This window comes from Schistocerca nitens, chromosome 1 (genome assembly GCF_023898315.1).
Source record: "Schistocerca nitens isolate TAMUIC-IGC-003100 chromosome 1, iqSchNite1.1, whole genome shotgun sequence".
Lineage (NCBI taxonomy): Eukaryota > Metazoa > Arthropoda > Insecta > Orthoptera > Acrididae > Schistocerca > Schistocerca nitens.
In genome coordinates this window covers 160,448,061-160,473,674 of record NC_064614.1, presented here as the reverse complement: position 1 = coordinate 160,473,674, position 25,614 = coordinate 160,448,061, and the positions used below count along the sequence as shown (strand labels likewise).

The following is a 25,614-nucleotide window of genomic DNA, read 5'->3' as shown; positions in this document are numbered from 1 at the left end:
CTGAGCAAAGATCTAAGGTACACATTTAAAAATTTGCAAGAACAGTAGAGATGACATTGAAGAGAGTGAAGGACTCCAACCTCTAGTTTAGTCAGAGTAATTATAGGCATGGAAATGCCACATTTGTTTATAGTTAGTAGATTTATATATGATCTTAAGCTAGTCAGTGTCAAACCTCAGACTTTCACTTCACCACTTCATAGTTGGTCACCTTGAAGCACTGTGCTGCTTCCCACATTGTGTTCATAGCAAATTTTACATTATTTCCTTTTTCCACTTTTTTTTCAATTAAAAAAAAAACAGCAATTTATGCTGTCTATAAATGATTAGTACTAAAGGAGTGTACTCACCAAATAGCTATTCAGTGTGTGGAATCCTTTAGTCCTAAATTATTTACATTCTGCCAGAAATTACATTACTAAATTTAAGTTGCATGTGAGATGTAAATTCCAACTAGTTTTTCATTATGGATATGAGCTGTGTTACTTGTTACATGGAGTACAAGTGACAGTGACTATGCAAATCAGTTTTGTTGAACTGTGCCAATCTATTATCTGGTTCTTGATATTAAGCAATGCCAACTGTAATTTAATTGCAAGTTCCGTACTTTTATTAAATGAAGAATAAAAATAGTTGAATTTAAGGAGTTTCAAAATAAGTAAAATAAAGGAAAGACAACCACTCATCTACAGCAAATCGAGGCATGGGGTACAGTAACACACAACAAAAAACAGCATTCACACTAGTTTTCAAGCACTAGCTCTTTTTCCAGCAATACATTCATACTCAAACACAAAACCACACAGACCCTGAAACTCATACTCCAGTGCCCATGGCAAGACTAATTATTGATACTTCATTAGTAAAAACAGTTGCCTGAGCTTATGGAAGTGGAAGGGGAGGGGGGGAGGATGCATGGACGGGGTAGGAAATAAGGTCACAAGGAGGGAGTAGCAGGAAAGAGGCAGATCTTTGGACAGTCACACGACAAGATGAGAAAAGAGGATGTAGGAAGTGGGAGAAGTGGGAGAGGAAGGGAACTGTGAGGGGGGGGGAGGAGAGAAAGGTGAAGATGAAGAGGGAAAGAGAGAAGGGATGAATAAGGGAGAGAGGAGAGTGAGAAAACAGAGGAAGATAGGAAGAGGGAGAGTGAGAATGCCCACTTGGGCGAGTGGGGAGGGGAGGAGTAGTGGGCGAAGGCAGTGTATGATCTGGATGGAGTGGTATGGACAAAAGAGAGAAGGGAAAAGGCAAAGTAAGGCAACGGGAAAAAGTTAGTGGAGGTTTAGGCCAGGGAGATTACAAAAGCGCAAGATGCCAACCAGCACGGATTTCGAAAACGTCGATCATGTGAAACCCAACTTGCGCTTTTCTCACATGATACACTGAAAGCTTTGGATCAAAGTAGTCAGGTAGATACTGCATTTCTTCATTTAACTCAGTACCACACCTACTCTTATTGTCAAAAGTACAATCATATGGGATATCAAGTGAAATTTGTGACTGGACTGAGGACTTTTTGGTAGAGAGGGGGCAGCATGTTATCTTGTATGGCGAGTCATCATCAGATGTAGAAGTAACTTCAAGTGTGCCAGTGAAGTGTGTTGGGAAACTTGTTGTTTATGTTGTTTATTAATGACCTTGCGGACAATATTAATAGTAAAATCAGGCTTTTAGCAGATGATACAGCTATCTATAATGAAAAACTGTCTGAAAAAAGCTGCATAAATATTCAGCCAGATCTTGATGAGATTCCAAAGTGGTGCAGAGATTGGCAACTTGCTTATATGTTCAGAGATGTAAAATTTTGCACTCCACAAAATGAAAAAAAAAAAAAACATATATCCTGTGACTATAATATCAATGAGTCACTGTTGGAATCGGCCCACTCACACAAATAACTGGGTGTAACACTTTGTAGGGAAATAAAATGGAACGATCAAGTAGGTTCATTCTTGGGTAAAACAGGTGGTAAACTTTAGTTTATTGATAAAATACAGGGAAGTGCAATCAATCTACAAAGAAAATTGTTTACATATCACTTGTGTGACCGGTTCTAGAATACTGCTCAAGTGTGTGGGACCAATACTAGATAGGACTAACAGGAGATATTGAATGTATGCACAGAAGGGCAGCACGAATGGTCACAGGTTTGTTTGATCCGTGAAAGAGTGTCACAGAGATACTGAAGGAACTTGAAGATCTACATATACTATCCAGAGAAAGTCTGTTAACAAAGTTGGACGAACCAGCTTTAAATGATGACTCTAGGAGTACGCTGCAACCCCCCTATGTCTCACTCACGTAGGGGTCATTAGAATAAAACTGGAATAATTACTGCACACACAGAGGCATTCAAACAATCATTCTTCCCATGCTCCATACATGAACAGAACAGAAAGAAACCCTAAGAACTGGTACAATGGGATGAACCCTCTGCCATGCACCCCACAGTGGTTTGCAGAGTGCAGATGTAGATGTAGATATGTCGGAGTGACAGTGCCCGTCTTCTTAGTTAGAGAAATTTGTGCAGGAAAGTAGTATCCAAACAGCCCACATTGTGAAGCAGCTGTTAAAATAATTTGTGTTGTGGTGTGTGGCATCTATATCAACATCTACATTATAACTCTGCAATTCACAATTAAGTGCCTGGCAGAGGGTTCATCAAATCACCTTCAAGCTATTTCTCTACCATTCCACTCTCAAATAGTGTGCAGGACAAACAAACACTTCAATCTTTCTGTGTGAGCTCTGATTTCTCTTATTTTATTATGAGGATAATTTCTCTCTATGTAAGAGGGCATGTCTACAATATTTTTGCATTGGAGAAGAAACCTGGTGACTAAAATTCCACAAGAAGACCCTGTTGCAATGAAAAATGTCTGTTTTATTGGTCTCCCCCCCCCCCCCCCCCCCCAGTTCACATATTATGCCCATGGCACTCTACCCCCTGTCCACAATAATGCAAAATGAGCTGCCCTTCTTTCAACTTTTTTGATATCCTACTTGAAAACTGGCAAATGTGATGAACTGTGATCATTACACCATTGTGTAACATTTGCATGCAATGGGGAAGGTCCAAATATCAAGTGAATGGATTACCCATGCTCTAAGCCACAATCACAAAAATCAGCGGGTGGCCATAAGTACATCTCTGCTTGGTCGTCATCAATTGGCTTGTGAACACCAACAATTCCTACCCTGTGTCATAACTGGTGATAAGAAATGGTGTCTTTATGCTAACATAAGGAAAAGAAAGGGCTGGTTGAACCCAAACAAAGCAGCAACTCCTCATACAAAGACATGCACATATCCACAAAACATAATATTATTTGTCTGGTGGGAAAGCAATGGTGTGGTGTACTACTAATTGCTTCCCCAAGCTGTAACCATCACTGCTGACATATATTGTTAATGACTGAGATGTCTTGCAGATGTCATCCAAGAACAATGGCCAGGAAGAGTGCGTGAAGTGATGCTACTCCACGACAATGTCTGCCCACATTCTGCTAGACTGACAAAACTCACTATACAGGACTCAAGTTGGGAAGTCATTCTGCGTCCACCTTATTCACCTTATCGCGTGCCCTCAGATTTTCACCTTTTCTGCTCTCAATCAAAAATCCTTCAGAGAACTTTCTTTCCAGATGAAAATGCATTCTGAACGTTGCTCAACAAATTCTTTGCCTAACCATGTCATTTCTACAGTCGTGAATTGAAAAGTTACTGCCGGCCGGGGTGGCCGAGCGGTTCTAGGCGCTACAGTCTGGAACTGCACGACCGCTACGGTTGCAGGTTCGAATCCTGCCTCGGGCATAGATGTATGTGATGTCTATAGGTTAGTTAGCTTTAAGTAGTTCTAAATTCTAGGGGACTGATGACCCCAGTAGTTAAGTCCCATAGTGCTCAGAGCCATTTGAACCATTTTTTTGAAAAGTTACTCCAGCATTGGGCGACTGTTGCAAATAGTGAAGGAGAATATATTATTGATGACTAAAATCTCTGTTATAGGTATGTGTTGTGTTTATTAAACTAATGGAAAAACACTAAAAACTTATACACCAACCCAATATTTTGTTTTTACAGCCTTTAGATGTGTGTGATTTATTGTGTAACTGTAACTTAGTAGATTTCTTTTAGTACTCATATTTGGCAACAGAATGGTCAAGTCAGCAGTTTGCCACAATTTGGTGATGACCATTCATGCCCACATAGAATGCTGTACAGTAACTGCAGCATAACTGACCATGGCTGGTTTCACATGTGGCCCTGCCTTTTACTGGGTAAGAAATATCTGTGGATGGACTGCAGTGGGAGGTGGTGGGTTGTATATGGGATAGGTCTTGCAACTGGGCTGATCACAAGGGAATGACCCATGGGGTGCAGGATTGGAAGTAGGATTGGAATAGGGCTGGACAAGAACATTCTGAAGGTTTAGTTGGTGACGGAACACTACTTCAGGGGATGTGGGTAGGATTTTGGATAGGATATCCATCAACTCAGGGCATGACATGAGGTAGGTGTAGTCCTGTTGAGGACATGGTGGTACTGGAGAGCTCCTGATTTCCAATGCAGATGTGGTGTCCACAGACGGTGAAGCTGTAAGGAAGAGATTTTTTGACGTGGAACAGATGACAGCTGTCGAAGTGGAGGCACTATAGGTGGTTGGCACACTTGATATGATCAGAAATATTTATGGAGCCATCTGAGAGGTGGAAAGCAACAGCTATGAATATGGCTTGATGAATTGAGAACAATCAGGTGGAGTGGATTTGGGAGTAGGTATTGAGTCTATGGAGGAAAGAGCAAATGTTGTCCTTGCTGTGAGTCCAGACCATGAAAATGTCATCGATGAATGTGAACTAGACAAGAGGTTTTAGATGTTGAATGGATACGAAGGATTCCCCCAGATGGCCTATAAATAAGTTTTAAAATGTGTCATATTTGGAACACAACTGAAAGAAGGACAAGAAGTAAAATGGTGAGCATTCTATCAATCAATGTAACTGCTGACAATTGTTGTAAGAATCTTTATATTCTTATGACAGAATGGCAATTAATTAATTAATCTTTATACTACTAGCAATACACAAAAGTTGCTATATCACAAGTCTTGCAAGTAAAACATATAACCGCTAACTGGTTCTTCATAGAAATACTCCACATCTTTTAAGTAATTCAACAAAAGAAATATGGTAGTACAAATATCAGGACTTGTGATGAAGAGAATCTGAATTTACCACAAAGTCCAGCAGTTCTGAATAGCTATATATGACGGTAGTATCTGTTCCAGAACGAACAGTTACCATGGATGACCATCCAGCTTTGCTAGAAATGAAATGATAATTAAATGGACACCCTAGCTGCAAACAGGCGTTGATGTACTTCATTGGGGACATGTTGAAAATGTGTGCCCCGACCGGGACTCAAACCCGGGATCTCCTGCTTACATGGCAGACGCTCTATCCAACTGAGCCACCGCGGGCACAGAGGATAGCGCGTCTGCAGGGACTTATCCCTTGCACGCTCCCCGTGAGATCCACATTCCCAACATGTCCACACCACTACATTCGTAGTGCACCTAATCGATGTTTGCCCATCATACTCAGTACTCGTGGCAGATTAATCTACCAAGTCCCGTACGAGTTCGGGCATAGCGTGTGCGTTCGCACAAGAAGGTCAAAAAATCATTTCATTTCTAGCAAAGCTGCACGGTCATCCACGGTAACTGTTCGTTCTGGAACAGATACTACTGTCATATATAGTTAAAAAATATGGCTTCCCGGCCATTGACCTTCTTGTGCGAACGCACACGCTATGCCCGAACTCGTACGGGACTTGGTAGATTAATCTGCCACGAGTACTGAGTATGATGGGCAAACATCGATTAGGTGCACTACGAATGTAGTGGTGTGGACATGTTGGGAATGTGGATCTCACGGGGAGCGTGCAAGGGATAAGTCCCTGCAGACGCACTATCCTCTGTGCCCGCGGTGGCTCAGTTGGATAGAGCATCTACCATGTAAGCAGGAGATCCCGGGTTCGAGTCCCGGTCGGGACACACATTTTCAACATGTCCCCAATGAAGTACATCAACGCCTGTTTGCAGCTAGGGTGTCCATTTAATTACCATTTCATTTCTAGCAAAGCCGCATGGTCATCCACCGTAACTGTTCGTTCTGGAACAGATACTACCGTCAAATATAGTTAAAAAATATGACTTCCCGGCCATTGACCTTCTTGTGCGAACGCACACGCTATGCCCGAACTCGTACGGGACTTGGTAGATTAATCTGCCACGAGTACTGAGTATGATGGGCAAACATCGATTAGGTGCACTACGAATGTAGTGGTGTGGACATGTTGGGAATGTGGATCTCACGGGAAGCGTGCAACGGATAAGTCCCTGCAGACGCACTATCCTCTGTGCCCGCGGTGGCTCAGTTGGATAGAGCGTCTGCCATGTAAGCAGGAGATCCCGGGTTCGAGTCCAGGTCGGGGCACACATTTTCAACATGTCCCCAATGAAGTACATCAACGCCTGTTTGCAGCTAGGGTGTCCATTTAATTATCATTTCAGTTCTGAATAGGCTTTTCCCAGAACAATTCTAAAAACTGAAATGCACATACTTTTGCAATTAATATTAAAGTATTGGTATAGTGTACTTTGTTGTTAGCCACACTGAAACAGTACAAAATTTTATATAGTAATATTGCTATTCAAAAAATGTATATTGTATACAATAAAGAGACAATATGTTAGCAATGAAAACATGGGAAACAGTCAAAACTTAAAATGAGTAGAAAAACTGGTGAAAGAAATGTAATGTGTATCCAGTATTTAAAAAATCACACATTTTTGTCAAAGGAAACATCATATTTACAAAAGAGTAAAATTATTAGCTATACAAAGAAATGTGCACCATATATTCTTTATTTCATCACCTATTACAGAGTAGACACAAGTATTTGCCACAAGAAAACATCTGAAATAATGAGGACATTGTCCACAATAGAAAATTAGTTCCAGAATGAGATTTTCACTCTGCAGCGGAGTGTGCGCTGATATGAAACTTCCTGGCAGATTAAAACTGTGTGCTCGACCGAGACTAGAACTCGGGACCTTTGCCTTTCGTGGGCAAGTGCTCTACCATCTGAGCTACCGAAGCACGACTCCGCCTGGTCCTCACAGCTTTACTTCTGCCAGTTTTTTAGAAAATTAGTTATAAAATAAGGATTTATAAAAACAACAGAAACTTCATAGTAAAATTAGGACCTAGAAACACAATGGAAAGTTAGTAATGAAATAATGATCAGGAAACTGTTCATGCAGTGAGCAAAGCAACTGAGTTAATAATACATAACATGATCCGAAGAGGCTTAATGGAACACGAAGGCCAACTCACCACAACTTGAGAGATTGGACGGAATGGATTTTCTATGGCCACATCACCATCACTGGACTGATGCTCCTGATGATTTACATCAAGTCCTCCATTGTCATTTGCTATTTCTCCTCTTTCTTGTCTTAGTTTCTGTACTCTTTCCAGCCTTTCTTTCTTTGCTTCATCATCTAGCATTTTTTGTTCTGTGACATCTCTCTCAACACGAGCATTTAGGTTTTGATAGTTACTTATTATACAGTTCATAAGCCATCTGCAATCACAAAAGTTCCATGTATTTATGGCCTGTTTATTGGCTGGCAATAATGAATTCAAGAAGAGTGCTGTTTTGCTAAAAACTTGAAATGGAATGAAATCAGTTCACAGCATGCTCTACTGGTAAAAGAAGACATACAGTGATTATCAAATTATGAATACTTAAATTTATATATAAATGAAAGGAAATAAACATGTCTGACTAACTCACACGCTCCTTAGTGCTACTTTCAAGTAATTTTCTAAGTAATTTTATGTTGTCACTAGACTTGGTATTCCTGAGAACTAATAAAAAAATTGAGGCATAAGGAACATATTTTAACAACAGAGAAGTGGGGTGATTAATAATTCTTTTTACTTTAAATTCAGTCTCACGTTACACAAATGGTATCATTAGCCATTTCAACTACTTAGCAAGTCATCAAAGTACAAATGAACAGAATACAGAGTCAGTCATGATGTAATGGACAGTGTGAACATTTCTCCTGACCTGTTCCGTTGTACTTTGATCCATTACTATGTAACATTCAAGTTATCTGACGGTGACTAGCAAAGAAGATGAAACTTGTACAGATACCTGTTGGATGACCTGAGGATGAAATACACAACAAAAAATCATTTACAATATATCACCATGTTCCCCTACAACAGAATGCCTAGTCTGTGTGCAGTCATTCTTGTGAATAGTTGGAGGAGAATCCTCAAGTACATAAAGAGTATTTGACAAATAATCTGCTTTTGGGGAGAAGTGCCAATAATGATGAAATCAGACAAAACTAGTGACTTTAACATGTGTGTTACTTCTAACAGCTATAGGTATATTCTTTTTACAACATAAAATGTGCACCACATATAAGAGAATATCAGAAAAAGGACTCAAAATAAAATATGTTTTGCACATTTAACTGCAAAAGTTGCACAGGGATCACGTGTGACATCCTGTCTCTCACACACTATTACGACAGCTGAAGTTGCACCCTTTGAAAGCAAATGTGTCCTGTTTATGTCCTCCATATAGAAGTGTTCTCTACTGTTTCATGACCACAAAATTTTCATTCCCTGCTTAGCTTCTTCACCATATTTTATGCCTCAGGCTTCTGTATGTGAGCTTAGTTGTTAAAGGTGAGAACTGTTGCATTTCAATGTATAGACTGAGTGCTACTAAAATAAAAGAAAATTTGAGTGATACTTGCTGACCATTAGTGGTGGCTTTCGGAGAACTGCTGCTAGACATTTTGCAGCAATTATATATTTTATATCCTTCTTGGATAACAAATACATAAAAGAACACCAAAATGAAATTATTGCAAAATAAAGGTACAAGGAATGCAATGAAGCAAGAAAAGTAGAGAAAAAGGTTGAAGGAAACAGAATTGTTTAAGAATTAAGAACAGAAGGTTCCCATGGCTTCCCATGGCTAGTGACAGGAAAGACAAAGCAAATCAGGAAGTAAATTAGATGTGGTAGACATAATGCTTTACATACAAATTAAGATGCCAATATGGCCTACACTGATATGAGCAGTTCACTCATGGGAATCATCAACACTATTATTAATATTATCAAAAGGAAAAGTCACATGAGAAAATTATAAAATTACAAGAAGGCAGAATGGCTTGCCAGTACTTACTCTTAAGTAATGTCAATAAACACATATAAAGGAAGGAAGAACTATCGTAAACAGAACTATTTGTTATTTCCTTGATACCACAACAAGTGAATCCCTCTCAACACTGATCTTCCCTAAACTATCCTCCTTTTACCCTGCAGATGGAACAGTCTGTTCTGAAAGCTAGGATGGTTTTTTCCACTTTTACATTCAGCATTTCTTAGAAAGTTGATTATTAAAACTATCATATCTATCATATCTAAACATCCAAATTAATGATATAAATTAATAGAGGGAAACATTCCACGTGGGAAAAATATATCTAAAAACAAAGATGATGTGATTTACCAAACGAAAGCGCTGGCACGTCAATAGACACACAAACAAACACAAACATACACACAAAATTCAAGCTTTTGCAACAAACTGTTGCCTCATCAGGAAAGAGGGAAGGAGAGGGAAAGACGAAAGGATGTGGGTTTTAAGGGGGAGGGTAAGGAGTCATTCCAATCCCGGGAGCGGAAAGACTTACCTTAGGGGGAAAAAAGGACGGGTATACACTCGCACACACACACATATCCATCCACACATATACAAACACAAGCAGACATATTTAAAGACAAAGAGTTTGGGCAGAGATGTCAGTCGAGGCAGAAGTGCAGAGGCAAAGATGTTGTTGAATGACAGGTGAGGTATGAGTGGCGGCAACTTGAAATTAGCGCAGATTGAGGCCTGGTGGATAACGGGAAGAGAGGATATATTGAAGAGCAAGTTCCCATCTCCGGAGTTCGGATAGGTTGGTGTTAGTGGGAAGTATCCAGATAACCCGGACGGTGTAACACTGCGCCAAATGTGCTGGCCGTGCACCAAGGCATGTTTAGCCACAGGGTGATCCTCATTACCAACAAACACTGTCTGCCTGTGTCCATTCATGCGAATGGACAGTTTGTTGCTGGTCATTCCCACATAGAATGCATCACAGTGTAGGCAGGTCAGTTGGTAGATCACGTGGGTGCTTTCACACGTGGCTCTGCCTTTGATCGTGTACACCTTCCGGGTTACAGGACTGGAGTAGGTGGTGGTGGGAGGGTGCATGGGACAGGTTTTACACCGGGGGCGGTTACAAGGGTAGGATCCAGAGGGTAGGGAAGGTGGTTTGGGGATTTCATAGGGATGAACTAAGAGGTTACGAAGGTTAGGTGGACGGCGGAAAGACACTCTTGGTGGAGTGGGGAGGATTTCATGAAGGATGGATCTCATTTCAGGGCAGGATTTGAGGAAGTCGTATCCCTGCTGGAGAGCCACATTCAGAATCTGATCCAGTCCCGGAAAGTATCCTGTCACAAGTGGGGAACTTTTGTGGTTCTTCTGTGGGAGGTTCTGGGTTTGAGAGGATGAGGAAGTGGCTCTGGTTATTTGCTTCTGTACCAGGTCGGGAGGGTAGTTGCGGGATGCGAAAGCTGTTGTCAGGTTGTTGGTGTAATGCTTCAGGGATTCCGGACTGGAGCAGATTCGTTTGCCATGAAGACCTAGGCTGTCCCATGCCACTTTCCTTGATGTTGACCTCCACCTGTCCAATGGCCAGCTTCACACGTCCGTCCACATCAAACCCACCAACAAGCAGCAGTACCTCCATTACGACAGCTGCCACCCATTCCACATCAAACGGTCCCTTCCCTACAGCCTAGGTCTTCATGGCGAATGAATCTGCTCCTACCCTTGTAACTGCCCCCGGTGTAAAACCTGTCCCATGCACCCTCCCACCACCACCTACTCCAGTCCTGTAACCCGGAAGGTGTACACGATCAAAGGCAGAGCCACGTGTGAAAGCACCCACGTGATCTACCAACTGACCTGCCTACACTGTGATGCATTCTATGTGGGAATGACCAGCAACAAACTGTCCATTCGCATGAATGGACACAGGCAGACAGTGTTTGTTGGTAATGAGGATCACCCTGTGGCTAAACATGCCTTGGTGCACGGCCAGCACATCTTGGCGCAGTGTTACACCGTCCGGGTTATCTGGATACTTCCCACTAACACCAACCTATCCAAACTCCGGAGATGGGAACTTGCTCTTCAATATATCCTCTCTTCCCGTTATCCACCAGGCCTCAATCTGCACTAATTTCAAGTTGCCGCCACTCATACCTCACCTGTCATTCAACAACATCTTTGCCTCTGCACTTCTGCCTCGACTGACATCTCTGCCCAAACTCTTTGTCTTTAAATATGTCTGCTTGTGTCTGTATATGTGTGGATGGATATGTGTGTGTGTGCGAGTGTATACCCGTCCTTTTTTCCCCCTAAGGTAAGTCTTTCCGCTCCCGGGATTGGAATGACTCCTTACCCTCCCCCTTAAAATCCACATCCTTTCGTCTTTCCCTCTCCTTCCCTCTTTCCTGATGAGGCAACAGTTTGTTGCAAAAGCTTGAATTTTGTGTGTATGTTTGTGTTTGTTTGTGTGTCTATTGACGTGCCAGCGCTGCGGTTGGTAAGTCACATCATCTTTGTTTTTAGATATATATCTAAACATCCTGTATTTATTTCTGGGTACTTATGGTGACGTGATATTGCAGCTCTCTGTGCCATCACAAAGACTCAGTAACCCTTACCCTGCTAATCCACAAATACAGTAAATGTGGTAATAGAGGCAGGAATCTTACAGTGACTTACTTCATAACTATGTAATAGAAGACAAAAGTAATTGTCTCTTCAAATGAGTGACCTGCCCGTCCTCTGTAACCCTCCCCAACCTATACTTCTCTCCTTCCCAATAAACTATTAGTTCCAAAGGTAGGTTGTGTGTTTCATTTTGTGATGTGCTATTGATGTGAATGTTCCTGTATTTCCTGTAAACCATTAAGTAGAATAGAATGCAAAGGGCTGCACAATAAGAGTTGCTCAGAGTTAAAAATGGCACATGAGTGTAAAAGTCTAGGAGGCCCCAGTAAAAGGAATACTGCTTTTATTTAGTGTTGAGAGCTGTAGAGGAGCAGCAGTGTTTTGACAGCAAGCATGAGCTATAAAGATATCAGAGGCTGATACTAGAGAAAATGGAAGGAGGAAATATGCTGACAAACTTAGGACAATGTGTGTTAAGTGGGCATGGTGATTTAATCTGCCGGTTACTTGATACTTTACACACTAAAAAATAGAAAGAGTATTACAAGTGATACAACACACATTAGAGGAAGGAGAAGGAGCAATGTATGTTATGAAAAATAGGAAAGTGGAGATTGAATGTCATCTGTTGATATACTGTGGCATTTGATGAGGGCAAATACCAGTAAAAATAGTTTTAACTTAAATGGGAGTTATAACTTAGAACTGTGTGTCAAACTGTGATATGTTGATTGTGGAGCCAAGCTCTACCATCCAAGCCATAGCCAGTCCCAAGCCCGGTTGAGAAAGGAGGAGGGGGAGGAGTAACACCTCGTTAAAAAAAAACCTTGGTTCACCAGGCCCGGGTGATAGTACCTCGTGAGGGCCCCTTGCCAGGGATACGGCAGCGAAGGCGGAGAAGATGGACTTCGGTACGGTGGAGATGGTGGAAGAGGCAGCCTCTTGTCCAAGGCCAAAATGGACAGAGGGCACGACGGTTCCACATGTTATTGGCGGCACCCTGACAGCATCTGCTCCACTTGTTAGTGGCAGCTGAGTAAATAATATTCCAGGCTAACAACCTGGTGTTACTTCGGGAATTCAGGGATGACCTTGGATTCCCTACTCTTTACAATTTACAGGTTCAAGTCGCAATATGGAAAGTTCGCACAATGGATGCTCTACCCCAGGTGGTAACTCTGATGAGGAATCCACCATTACATCATGTAATGCAATGGGACTTAGGATTCTGGGGAGTCCCAACATTTGCGGTGAAGAAAAGATGAAATATATAGAAAAGCCTTCCAAGTTTCAGTTCAAGAAAAAGTACTACTTTGGAACCTTAAATGTAAATTCTCTTCTGAAAACTGGGAAACAGAAGAAATTAGAATTATTTCTGCAGAAGAACGATATACAGATTATAGCAGTTCAGGAAACACGATTCTTAGATGAGGATGTAGTTGATACACAACATTATAGAATTTATAAAGGGAAACCACCAGTGAGAATAATTGAAAATATGCCAATGTTTGGAACAGCATTTTATGTAAACAAAAAGATGTAGATAGTGTAATAGAATTTAGCTCAAATTCAGAAAGGATATCCATGTTAACAATGAAGTGCAAGAATAAAAGTTACACCCTCATAAACTGTCATGCAGTTATAAATGCTGACAACAGAAGAAATCTGGAGAAAGTAAATAAATTCTGGAACCTTTTAGAATCTGAAATTTCTATCATACCTAAAAAGAACGTTAAAATACTTCTTGGTGACTTCAATGCGCACATTGGGAGGGAAAAGAAATTTAGAAATATTGTAGGTGAATATCCAGCACACTCAAGAACAAACAGAAATGGTGAAAGACTGATCAACATGTGTAAAATGTTCCAGTTAAAACAAATGTCCACACATTTCTGCAAACTGCCAAGAAAAGCCAAAACCTGGAGACATCCAAATCCAAACCTAGGTGAATTTCAACTGGATCACATAGCCATATCTAAAAGGTATATCACGGAAATTATGAATGTTAAAATAGTCAGAAATGGGGAATTCGATTCAGATCATTATCTCTCTAAGATTAAAATAAAATTTCTCCGATCTAAACTAAAAAAGGCAACCAAGAAAGTGATCAGATACAACACCACTACAGCTAATATTACTAAAGATAATATAGAAAAATTTAGAGAAGAAACTGAGACAAGTAAAGAAGGTGATTGGCGTGACCTCCAGATGAAAATAACTCAAGCAGCAGAGAAAACTTTAGGATTAGCCAAGAATAAAAAGAAGACATGGTGAAATGAAGAGTGTGAAGAAGCAGAGCTCAAAAATGGAGAAAATGGAGATGTTCGAAAAAAGAGGAAGACCTTGAACAATTCAGACAACAAAGAAAAGAAACGTCAAAAATAATCCGGAAAATCAAAAGGAACTTTGAAAATTTTCAGCTTATTGAAATAGAAGAAAATTTCACCAAAAATAATTCTAGAAATTTTTACCAAACCTTTAAACACATACTTAAAGGATATGAGGCACCAAGTATTTGTTTCAAAGATGAAAATGGCAAAATAGGATTAAATAATAAATAAAATTGTGAAATTTTAACAAATTTTTTTGAAAAGTTGTTAAACCATCCAATTACAATAGATAAATTAGAATTTCCAGTGTCACTTCAAAATCTAGAGGAAGATTTCCCACCAACAGAGCTAGAAATTCATGAAGCCATCAAAACACTCAAAAACAATAAAGCAAGTGGTGAAGACTCCATTACAGCAGAATTATTGAAGTCGTCAGAACCAAAAATCATAAAGGATCTACAGCTGCTTTTTGAAACATTTGGAAGACTGAAAAGATTCCAGTTGAATGGAAAACAGCATTAATCCACCCACTACATAAAAAGGGAGATGAACAAAATGTCAGTAATTACAGAGGAGTGTCACTTCTGCCAGTGGCATACAAAATGTTATCAAAAATTCTCCTCAACAGAGTGGTAGATACTTTAGACAAACAACTAGGAGAATATCAGGGTGGTTTTCGAAAGGGAAGATCCTGTGCCAAACAAATTTTTAACTTAAAGTCAATAATTCGCCATAGAATGTTAACCAGCAAACCAATACTAGTGTCATTTATAGATTTCAAGAAAGCATTTGATTGTATAGACAGAGAAATGATAGATAAGGTCATTAGAGAATTTGGTTTTAAATCGAAACTAGCAAATATAATTCATGAAACACTAACAGGTACAGTATCTAAAGTCAAATTTATGGGAGAAGTATCTCAGCCTTTTGAAATAAAAACTGGTGTTAGACAAGGTGATGGTTTATCACCTTTACTGTTTAACTGTGTTCTAGAAAAAACTGTAATGATCTGGAATTCGGAGCTAAAAAATCACAAATTGAACCAATAACTCTGGCAAGGAAAACAAATGGAATTAAGGTAAACTGCTTGGCTTTTGCGGATGATTTTGCAATACTTTCAGAAAACCTGACAGAAGCAGTTACTCAAATAAACATTCTGGAAAAATTAGCAAACAGAACTGGTCTCAAAATTTCAGCTGAAAAAACAAAATTCATGACAAATATAAAAAAAATGCACCAAAATACATAGAAACACAAATAGGTAAAATAGAGTGAGTAAATAAATTTAAATATCTTGGAGAAACTATACAACAGAATGGACTAGAAAAATCTGCAATAGATGTAAGAATTAACAAAATGGAAAGAGCATATGGTTTGACCAAAAATATTTACAACAAGAAATGTATATCTAGAAAAACAAAACTAAAACACTACACCACAGTGGTATGACCAGAATGTTTATATGGATCTGAATGCCTAACAATGAACTATAAGATGGACAAACTAGAGGTACTGGAAAGAAGAATTATTAGAAAAATAATGCGTGCAATGAAAACTGCAGATGGTTGGAAAATAAGACGTAATGAGGAGATCTACAAAAATATAGAGAAAATATCTGAAGTAATGGCCAAACGAAGATTAACCTTTTTTGGACATATCTACCGAATGGATGGAAATAGACTAACAAAACAAATACTCCTATATTTCTGGAAGAAGAAATCGACAATAGCATGGATTACAGAAGTGAAAAAAAGAGCTTGAAAGAAACAACATCAAAGAATCAGAAATAGCAGAAAGAAACCGTTTTAAAAACAAATACTAAATTTGGAAGGATTTCAAAGCAGAAGAAATAAAAAATCGGGAATAACATGGACAGAAGAAAGGAAGAGACTTCATGGGGAGAAAATGAGGGAATACTGGAAAAATAGGAAACAACAACAAAGGAAGAGAAGAGGAACTGAAGTTGTTAACGTGATCCTAGTTGGTCAATTCATTTGTAAAAAATAATAATAATAATAATTGGAGGATTGCCTCACACATAAATGAGTCTGTTATTAAATCAGCGACTGTTGTGTAAGGTCCGTTGTGACATCTGTTACTGAATTGAATCCTCTTGACACTAACTTTATGACATAGGACTTAGTCTTGCTCCAGCAGCTATAAATCAAGAAAAGATATGGGAAAGTATTCCCATATCTCTCTTCAGGCAGTCTTATCAGAGGTATTTGAGAAAGTTGTTGATATCCCCATACAAAATTTCAAATGATCAATTTGATTTCCAGCAGAAAAAAATACTGTAGATGTTGTAAATAATTTTGATAAGATCAGCACATCACAAGAAAAGAACAACACAGTTGAAGGAATCCTCTATGACCATACCAAATACATGAGTTCATTAAATCATACCTTGCTGTACACAAACTATGTAAATGTGGAATTAAAGACAGCTCTCTGTAGTGGCTAATTTTTTGCATCTGTAACAAGAGAAAAATAGTAATTGTCACTTCACACAACCGATGAACAATCAGAAAAGGTGTCCCTCAAGTTTGTGGATATATGTTTTATCTCCATTCAAATTTACAGTTGTTATAGTCCCCTGTTTCCCAAATAGCTTGCTTGACCTGGTAAATGGTTTTTCCATCCCATTGATTGCACTGCAGAAATTAACTCTTTCTGCTTCACATCACATTGATAGTTTACCCCTGCAGGGTCTTCTAAAATAAATCGACTCTATTTCTATTTGTGTGACATTATGGTATAAGTATTAGATACAAACATTCATGGCCTTCATTGCACTGTGGACTTTTACTATGCACTTAATTTTTCCCTCAAAAGTTGTGCTCAAAATTAGAATTAATTAAAATACACTACATTTCACTTTCGGTGTGCTTAGGCAATGGAGGGCGCTAACAGCTTGTTTGGGGATGGGTAGTAGATGAATATGTGACCCTCGCAACAGAGTAGTAACCGCTGATTTGGTACACATGACAATGTGAATATAATTTTTTAGCAGTTTTCCAAGCCAATTTATATGATGTTTTAATGCAGAACCATGATGGTATCTAGCCACAGAAACACTGCCACCAGCTACAGAAATCAATTATTATTACAACTGTTCTAACAAAGAACTAATATCCTGATTTATCAAATCAAAATGTACAATTAAAGTTGACAAAAAAGCAATTCGTGTACCAACTATGAACTCACTGTTTATAAATATGTATCTCTTATTAATATCTCTCTGTATAATTCCTTTAAGTCACAGCAATGCTGGTTCAAGAACATTTTTCCACACAAGCTGCATTTGGTACATCTGGTACACCTGCTCCTCCCATCCCTCAGACATTAGCTGCCTTTCCTTGGACTTAAATAAAAATCTAGAGATTGCAGAAATCAGCAGGCATTCCTCTGTAGTAGAAATAAATTTCTAAATCTTATTCCAATGTTAAATATTGAAAGAAGAAAAAATTCATCTCCGTTTAAGGTAATTCCTTTGATTTTCAAAACCCGTTAGTGAAAGCAGAAAGAACCAGACACTTAGTATTGTCCTAGCTTTGAAAAAATACAGTAGCTATTGAACTGAGTGAAAGGAATGAAAATATAAAATTTCTGTTCTATCTTTAGTTTAGTAATGGCGTTCTTTAAGTATAACAGTGGAAAGTTTATGTTGGAATATCAACAATATTATGAAAAGTATAGACTGCTACTCACCGTAAAGATGACATTGAGTTGCAAACAGGCACAACAAATGGACTGTTACACATTGAGCTTTCAGCCAAAGCCTTCTTCAGGAAGGAAAAGAAAAACACACACATTCAAACAAGCAAGAACACCACACACACACACACACACACACACACACACACACACACACATGACCGATATCTCCGGCCCCTCCAGCCAGATTCTGGCTTGCTTGTGAGAATGTGTGTGTGTATTTTCCTTTCTCGAGAAGGTTCTGGCTGAAAGCTCACTGTGTAACAGTCTTTTCATTGTGCCAGTGTGCAACTTAATGTGTTATCTTTACAGTGAGCAGCAATCTATCCTTTTCGTAATATTGTTGGTAATTCTTTAAGTCTACAATTTTTCTGTGTTACATCTAATAAAAGTGTACTTCAATCATAAGAGTGGATTCATTCTATTCAACGTCGGGCGTAGTGCATTTATACCCACATTGGTGACCCCATTTTTCCATTGATTGTGTTATTTCACCACTCTACACCATTTATCTTTGAGAGTCATTGGCATAAACAGTTACAAACAATGGACCAGTTTAATACCAATGTTCCATCAACACCGTTCATGCCAGGTAGAGTGTGTGTGACACGACCATGTCCATCTGTGCAATTGCAGCCACAAAATCATTTTGTGATGCTGCTGAACACATCAATTCATGAACTTAACCCTTGTGAGATAATACCACCACGGTGGGAACACCATGCCATGCTGCTGATTCTGGATGCCACTTTCCCCAGCTCCTATGGCCCCACATTCAGTTCGTCGCAAGGACTTGCACCAATCAAACATGAACATCACTCACTTCCAACATTCCAACCAGTATGTCATCAGCTTTTCATGCAAGAACTTTGTCATTCTGTTGAGTGATCAGTCCATTCACAGTTATGTTTTCAAATGGCTACAGCCATTGCAGCTACACCTGTCATCCCTTTGCCCTCCCCCCTCCTTCCACACCTGCCATGTCATATGGACAAACCCCCATTCTGCCCCTCCTGCATCATCTCTGAGATCTCGGGCAATGCCGCACCTCGGACACCACTCCAGCTGCACTCTGCTCACTGCACTTCGCCGCAACAAAGTGCTTCCGTGCCTCTGCTACATGGCTCCGTGGTGTGACCTGAGCATGTCAGAAATACCATAATTACTTGGTGAAAGCCCAAAGACTTGTTTTTTCCTGGTCAACAACATATTGGGCATCCACTGCATTCACAAAAATTATGATAAATTTGTGTGCCTCATCAGTCATTTGCAAGAAAACACTGACCTTATACTCTTGCCATCTGCCTCACCTAAATATGTCAGCACACAGGACGTTATTATTGAGTGCCTGTCTCACTTGCCAGAGGATGCACTTCATCAAATCACACATGAAGGGCAGCCGGGCAACAAATCACCATCACATTTCTGCTACATATTGCACACTCTTGTCGACCCTGAAGTGTCTCCAGACGTGTCCTTGTGGACATTGTGGTTGGTGCAGTTACCTTAGGACCTGCAACTACAAGTGTTATCAGACACCAAACTTCACCTCACCACCTGAGAGTACCACATAGTATGTCATCACCAGCTCCTGCCCTCTGCAAATCACCCCATGTCAAACATAGTTGACAACAGTGCTTCACCAATCCCCTCCTCCTCTCGTCCATATGACAGGGGGAATAAGAGATTATGCACGATACTAGACAGCACTGTGCTGCCACCTGGGAAAAAGCCATTAGTTCAATTGGCTCTGGGCCCCCATCCCACTCCTACCGGTATGCAATAAACTGTTAGCAGCCAGCACAGCACAGCAGATGGCACGAGCAACACTCATCATGCTCCACACCCAATCTACCCACTATGCTGGTTCCACGTGACATTTAGCATTGCTGCGAGGAACTGTCAACTTCCTTGTGCATGGCAGCTAAACAAGCCAAGTGGACTGGTCTCAGTGCCTCATTCCACGTTGCTGCAACAGGAAACCACCAACAAGATCAGTCGTCATTCCCTGCATCTTCACTCTTCGGCAGACTTCATGTGCTCAATCGAGCTAGTAATACACTGTTCCCTGTAGACATGGATGCCAATTCAAGTATCACCGCTCCCTCCATCGCCCTTCTGAGCCTTCTAATGTCATTTACAGTTCTATGAGCAACCGACAGTTTATCACCATCCATGGCACCGCTGACTTTTGGCTCTAGCTTAGGCCCAAGCATCCATTCTTTTGGACTTTCCTCATTGCCAACATTGATGGCCTGATCCTCAGGATTGATTTCCTTAGACATTTTGGTCTCTCACCACACCTTCATGCAGCTGCCTTACTTCACCACACCTTCCTGGTTGCTTCGCCTCTATCCCTACCTCACGTGTGGCTCACTGTGACCTTCTCATCCAAGTTTCCTCCAAGTGCACTCACCTGATGGCTTCTCATGTCAGCTCTCTCCACAACCTCTTAACTCAACACCAAGTCATAGATCCATTAAGTGCCAACAGCATCATCCTCCATCAGCTGATCACCAACACATCAGACAACTTGGTATGTAATCTCTGCATGGTTGACAACCTCACTGCTTTGTAGTTGCCTTCCAACGAGAGTCCTGCCAACTATCCTGCCGCATCTCCTTCACCAGCCACACTGCAAACATGCAAGGTCAGCGAGTCTCATTTCCCCAGTGTTCAGTGTGAAATTTCTCTTCCCCCCCCCCCTCCCCCCCCACCCCAACCCCACCCCACCCCACCCCATCAGGCACATATGAAACAAATGTTGTTGCAATATCTAATGGGTCTGCCCCAGGTTGACTACTGTGTAAAGCCCTCCTATCTGTTATAAAGCTAGACACCTTACTGCTAAGAAACTATTCCATGCGAAGTCCGCTGTGCAAGAACGTTTAGATGCTGGTATCATACACCTGTCTGATAGCAACTGGTCATCCGCAATCAGCTTGGTCGCTAAGAAAGACAGTACTTTTGATTATGTGGAGACTCTCATAAAGTCAACGCACTTGCTGTTATGGACAGTTATCCAATACCTCACACTCAAGACTTTGTGCATCAGCTCCATGGCATGTAGTTCTAATGGTTCAGTTCAGTGTTACTGACTGTCGCAAGGCTTACCATCAGACTCCGATTCACAAAGACAATATCTTACAGACTGCAATTCTCACACCATTCAGACTGTCTGAGTATTGCTTTATGCCATATGTCCTGAAGAACCTGGTCCAAACATGGCAACAGTTCATCATGTTTTCATTATTATTTTGCTATGCGTACTTAGATGATAATATCATCCTTCCACCTCCGCCGAGGAGCATGAGCAATGCTTATTCCATGTGTTCAAAGTTCTTTCAAGTAACAGTGTAGAGATTAACTGTGACAAGTCACAACTTCAGCGGCACAGCGTTATCTTCCTCAGCAATACTGTCATCCCTGACAAAGTCCCTCCCATGTCAGACACTGTGGCTTTTATTAATGAACTACCCAAAATGCATTGTGATCTCAGGCAGTTTCTTAATATGGTGAACTTTTTCCAAATTCACATGTCTCGTGTTGCTTCTTCAGGATCCCCTGACTGATGCCCTTGTTGGTAAAGATACCTCTGGCACATGCAAGGTACAATGGTCCGATAGCATGACTTGCATGCATGTTCAATGACCCCAAGACAACTATTACTAATGCTGTCACTCTCGTGCACCCGTGGACACTCACATCTCCTTCACTATGGACATGAGAAAATCTCCAGTTGGCAGTGTTCTGCAACAACATGTGTTGACACCTCATAGCCACTCCATTTCTTTCCCACAAGACTTTCTTCCTTGTAACGCAAATGGCTTACCTTTGATAGAGAACTGTTAGCAATCTACGAGGCTGTCCATTACTTCCGTGAGGACATAAAGGGGTGAGAGGACATTGTCACACGGATGTTATCTGTCAATATACCACCACTGTCTTCTACATGAGAGGTGCCAACAATGTCATGGCTGACTATGTGTAGCATGTGTACTGCTCCCCACTCGACTTAAATTAAGTGGATCACATGCAAGTGCAGGACCCAGACATTCAAGACTTGAATACCTCTTCCTCTTTGACCATTGAATCATGTCTGAATCGTGTCATCTCCTTTGTTCTACTTTACTGGCTGTGTTACACATCTACAGGTACAACCTGTCCGCTGGTCCCCGCACCTCTTCGACTTAAGCTTTTTTTGACCGTACATGAGCTGGCGTACCCCAGTATCATGGCTACAGCTTGCCTGGTAACCAAGCATTTTGTCTGGGCTGGAATTCAAAGAGACTGTCATACTTGGGCTTGCATGTGTTTACCCTGCCAATGCGGTCAAGTTTGCCATCATGTCCAACCTCCTCTAAGGCGTTTCGAGATCCCAAAAGGCAGGTTTCACCACATCAATCAGTCCTCTGCCCCCCTCGGATGGATTTAAGTACATCCTCTTCATGATCGTCTGCACCAGCAAATGTGTGGAAGCTGTATCTCTTATGAACATTTCAGCTGATTCAGTTGTGCAAGCCTCCAACAATACCAGTCTGACTCATTTCAGCTGTCCCTCCTGCACACTGATAAGGGGAGACAGTTTGAGTCTCTACTCCTCCCCACTCCATGTCTCATGTATTCTTACACAGTGACCTCAACCAGCACGAGTTTGTTATGCTCCACAATGAGTCTGTTTGCATGGCTTTGCAGTCCATTTACTCAGGACACACAGGGTACTCTGCTGGACTAACAGTACTACGGACGTTACCTGTAAGGCAAACACCAAGCTGTTTCACTTAACTGGGTTACTCTGGGATGGACACTGAACAAGCAAGGATCCTTTCTCACATCCCCACCCTAGATGAGCTTCCCACAAGTGGCGACTTCTTCTCTGAATGCCTAGATCTGCAGCCTTCCTCAAACTCAAATGCTGTGTGTTATGTGCCCCCCCCCCCCCCAATGCTCTCTTACTGTCACCTCCAAATGCCAAGGTTTCTACAACCTCTGCTCTGTGTGTGCCCTCTACTACAAGTGCCAAGAGTGAAGTGCTTCATATTCTGGTACTTTCTACTCAGTTGCCTCTCCCCACCCCTTCCAGCATCATCACTTTCTGTATCGACATTTTGCCCTAGTACATTGAGGATCTCTTACTCCAGCTGCACAATGGCACACTCTTTGTGGTTTACACATCCCCAATCTCCCTTGAAAACCTGACCACCTGCAGCGCATCCTACTCTGTTCCTACCAGCTTCCCACTGGTGCCGATAACAACATCTCCATGCCCATTGATGCCCATGGCTGTCTTACGGTCTCCGTTCGTCTCAACTCATAACCCTTTCCGGATCGGGATCAGATGATTTCTTTGTCCCATGTGGGTCGCCCACTTCACTCGCCATGCTGGCTACAGGATTATACTGTCTCCTCTGCCGGCATGGTCCAGCCACGCCTCCCCTCGGGACCAGCAATGGCATGACTGCTCACATCACTGTACTGACTTTCAACTGACTGCTGTCTCCTATCTCCTACGATTGCACAACATGTCTCCACTTGTCATTCTCCCCTGTGCTCTCCGCATTGCCACAGGGGAGGGGGCTTGTGGTGACTAGTAACAGCAACACCATCATTCTTCAAGCTAGCTACTTCGACTCTTATCTTAGTCAGTGGCAATATTGCTTATGTGCTTCCAGTTATTCTGTTTCGAATTATGTGTAATAAAACTGTACTTCAATCATAAATGTGGAATCATTCTACTCTCCACTAGGTGTAAAGCAAGAATACCCACACACTCTACAACTGCATAAATTGAATGTTATGTGTGAAGTAAACTCGCCAGTAAATTGTAAAATGTAATGTTCTCAAGTAGTATTGTATTTCTTATTAAGGTAGGCCTTGCCTGAAATTTGAACCTAATTAGATGGGGACTTAAACAAAAGTTTACATTATTATAATTAGGACAATATGCTTCCAGAATGAGATTTTTGCTCTGCAGCGGAGTGTGTGCTGATATGAAACTTCCTGGCAGATTAAAACTGTGTGCCAGACCGAGACTCGAACTCGGGACCTTTGCCTTTCGCGGGCAAGTGCTCTACCAACTGAGCTACCCAAGCACGACTCACGCCCCGTCCTCACAGCTCTACTTCTGCCAGTACCTCGTCTCCTACCTTCCAAACTTTACAGAAGCTCTCCTGCTAACTTTGCAGAGCTAGCACTCCTGAAAGAAAGGATACTGCAGAGACATGGCTTAGCCACAGCCTGGAGGATGCTTCCAGAATGAGATTTTCACTCTGCAGCGGAATGTGCGCTGATATAAAACTTCCTGGCAGATTAAAACTGTGTGCCGGACCGAGACTCGAACTCGGGACCTTTGCCTTTCGCAGGCAAGTCTTGGTCTGGCACACAGTTTTAATCTGCCAGGAAGTTTTATATCAGCGCACACTCCGCTGCAGAGTGAAAATCTCATTCTGGAAACATCCCCCAGGCTGTGGCTAAGTCATGTCTCCACATATCCTTTCTTTTAGGAGTGCTAGTTCTGCAAGGTTAGCAGGAGAGCTTCTGTAAAGTTTGGAAGGTAGGAGACGAGGTACTGGCAGAAGTAGAAGTGTGAGGACAGGGCATGAGTCGTGCTTGGGTAGCTCAGTTGGTAGAGCATTTGCCCGCGAAAGGCAAAGGTCCCGAGTTCGAGTCTCAGTCCGGCACACAATTTTAATCTGCCAGGAAGTTTCAGGACAATATGCTGTCTGAAGCCAGTGGCAGTTCATTACCTCAAATTTGTGATTATCTCTCAATCATCTCATTTGCAGATCCACGTTTACTCGAATGTTTTTTGCTTGTATTGCCACATACTTTCAGCCATACCAGTTTTTACTACTAATTATAACACATCTTGTATACAAATTTTGCAACTTGGACACCTTCAGCACCCCTTGCAGCTTCGTGCCCCTAGCAGCCGCTTGTGTTGCTTGGGCCTTAAACTGGCCCTGTCCACAATGTAAAAGACAATTTCCATTTTCTTCATTCCTTTGTCTTTCAGTAAACTGTCCTTTCATCTACTCTTATGTTTCCTGCCTTGGTTTTTCTAGTCTTCTGCTTGAATGGCAAGCAACAATTTTACAAAGAAACATTTAAAAAACAAAAACTCAATATTATTTCTTCTATTTCTGCTATTAACTTTACGTTGTAACATTTATGTCAAAAAATTCTAATATTCTAGTAAAGACCATGCACTAGACCAGTTTAATTACCACATTAAATCGGTAAGTCAAAGTAAGAATGCAGTTACATCAATAACATTTTGTTACTGTCTTCAGCATTATTTAATTTCATTTTTTAAGGTCTGGCAGGGGGTTAGAATCATCCCAATACCTATGTTAAAAATGCAAACAATAAAGTAAATAAACAAATAACTTCAAAAATAATTTTAGGCCTCTGAAGAACTATTTCTGATAAAAATTAAGAAACTATTATGATCAGGAAAACTAATACTGAGCAAATGATATGGGTTGGAGAACAAGGAAAATGGAACCAGGCTTGGTTGTGCACAAGAAAGAAACAGCACCCTCTCCTGATATTGAAGATTTAATTAGCAAAGAAAGCTAAATGAACCTTGTTTTGCTTTTAGAGCTTTGTGGATGCATTCATGCCACAAAGAACATTTGAAAATGGTGTAAAAAGTTCCACAATAACTGCA

General features: G+C 41.0%; 1 protein-coding gene and 1 non-coding gene across 3 annotated transcripts in view; both read right to left on the bottom strand.

Annotated features, from left to right (window-relative positions):
• The window catches only part of LOC126244136 (ADP-ribosylation factor-like protein 13B), a 225,396-nt gene that overhangs the window by 41,784 nt on the left and 157,998 nt on the right, over positions 1 to 25,614 (bottom strand). For both annotated transcript variants that reach the window (XM_049948212.1, XM_049948213.1), the window contains one exon: positions 7,407 to 7,656. In XM_049948212.1, coding sequence (XP_049804169.1) covers positions 7,407 to 7,656 — 250 coding nt within the window. The remainder of the gene's footprint in view (positions 1 to 7,406; positions 7,657 to 25,614) is intronic.
• Positions 5,412 to 5,486, bottom strand: Trnat-ugu (transfer RNA threonine (anticodon UGU)). The gene has a single exon. It is a non-coding gene; the product is annotated as a tRNA-Thr (tRNA).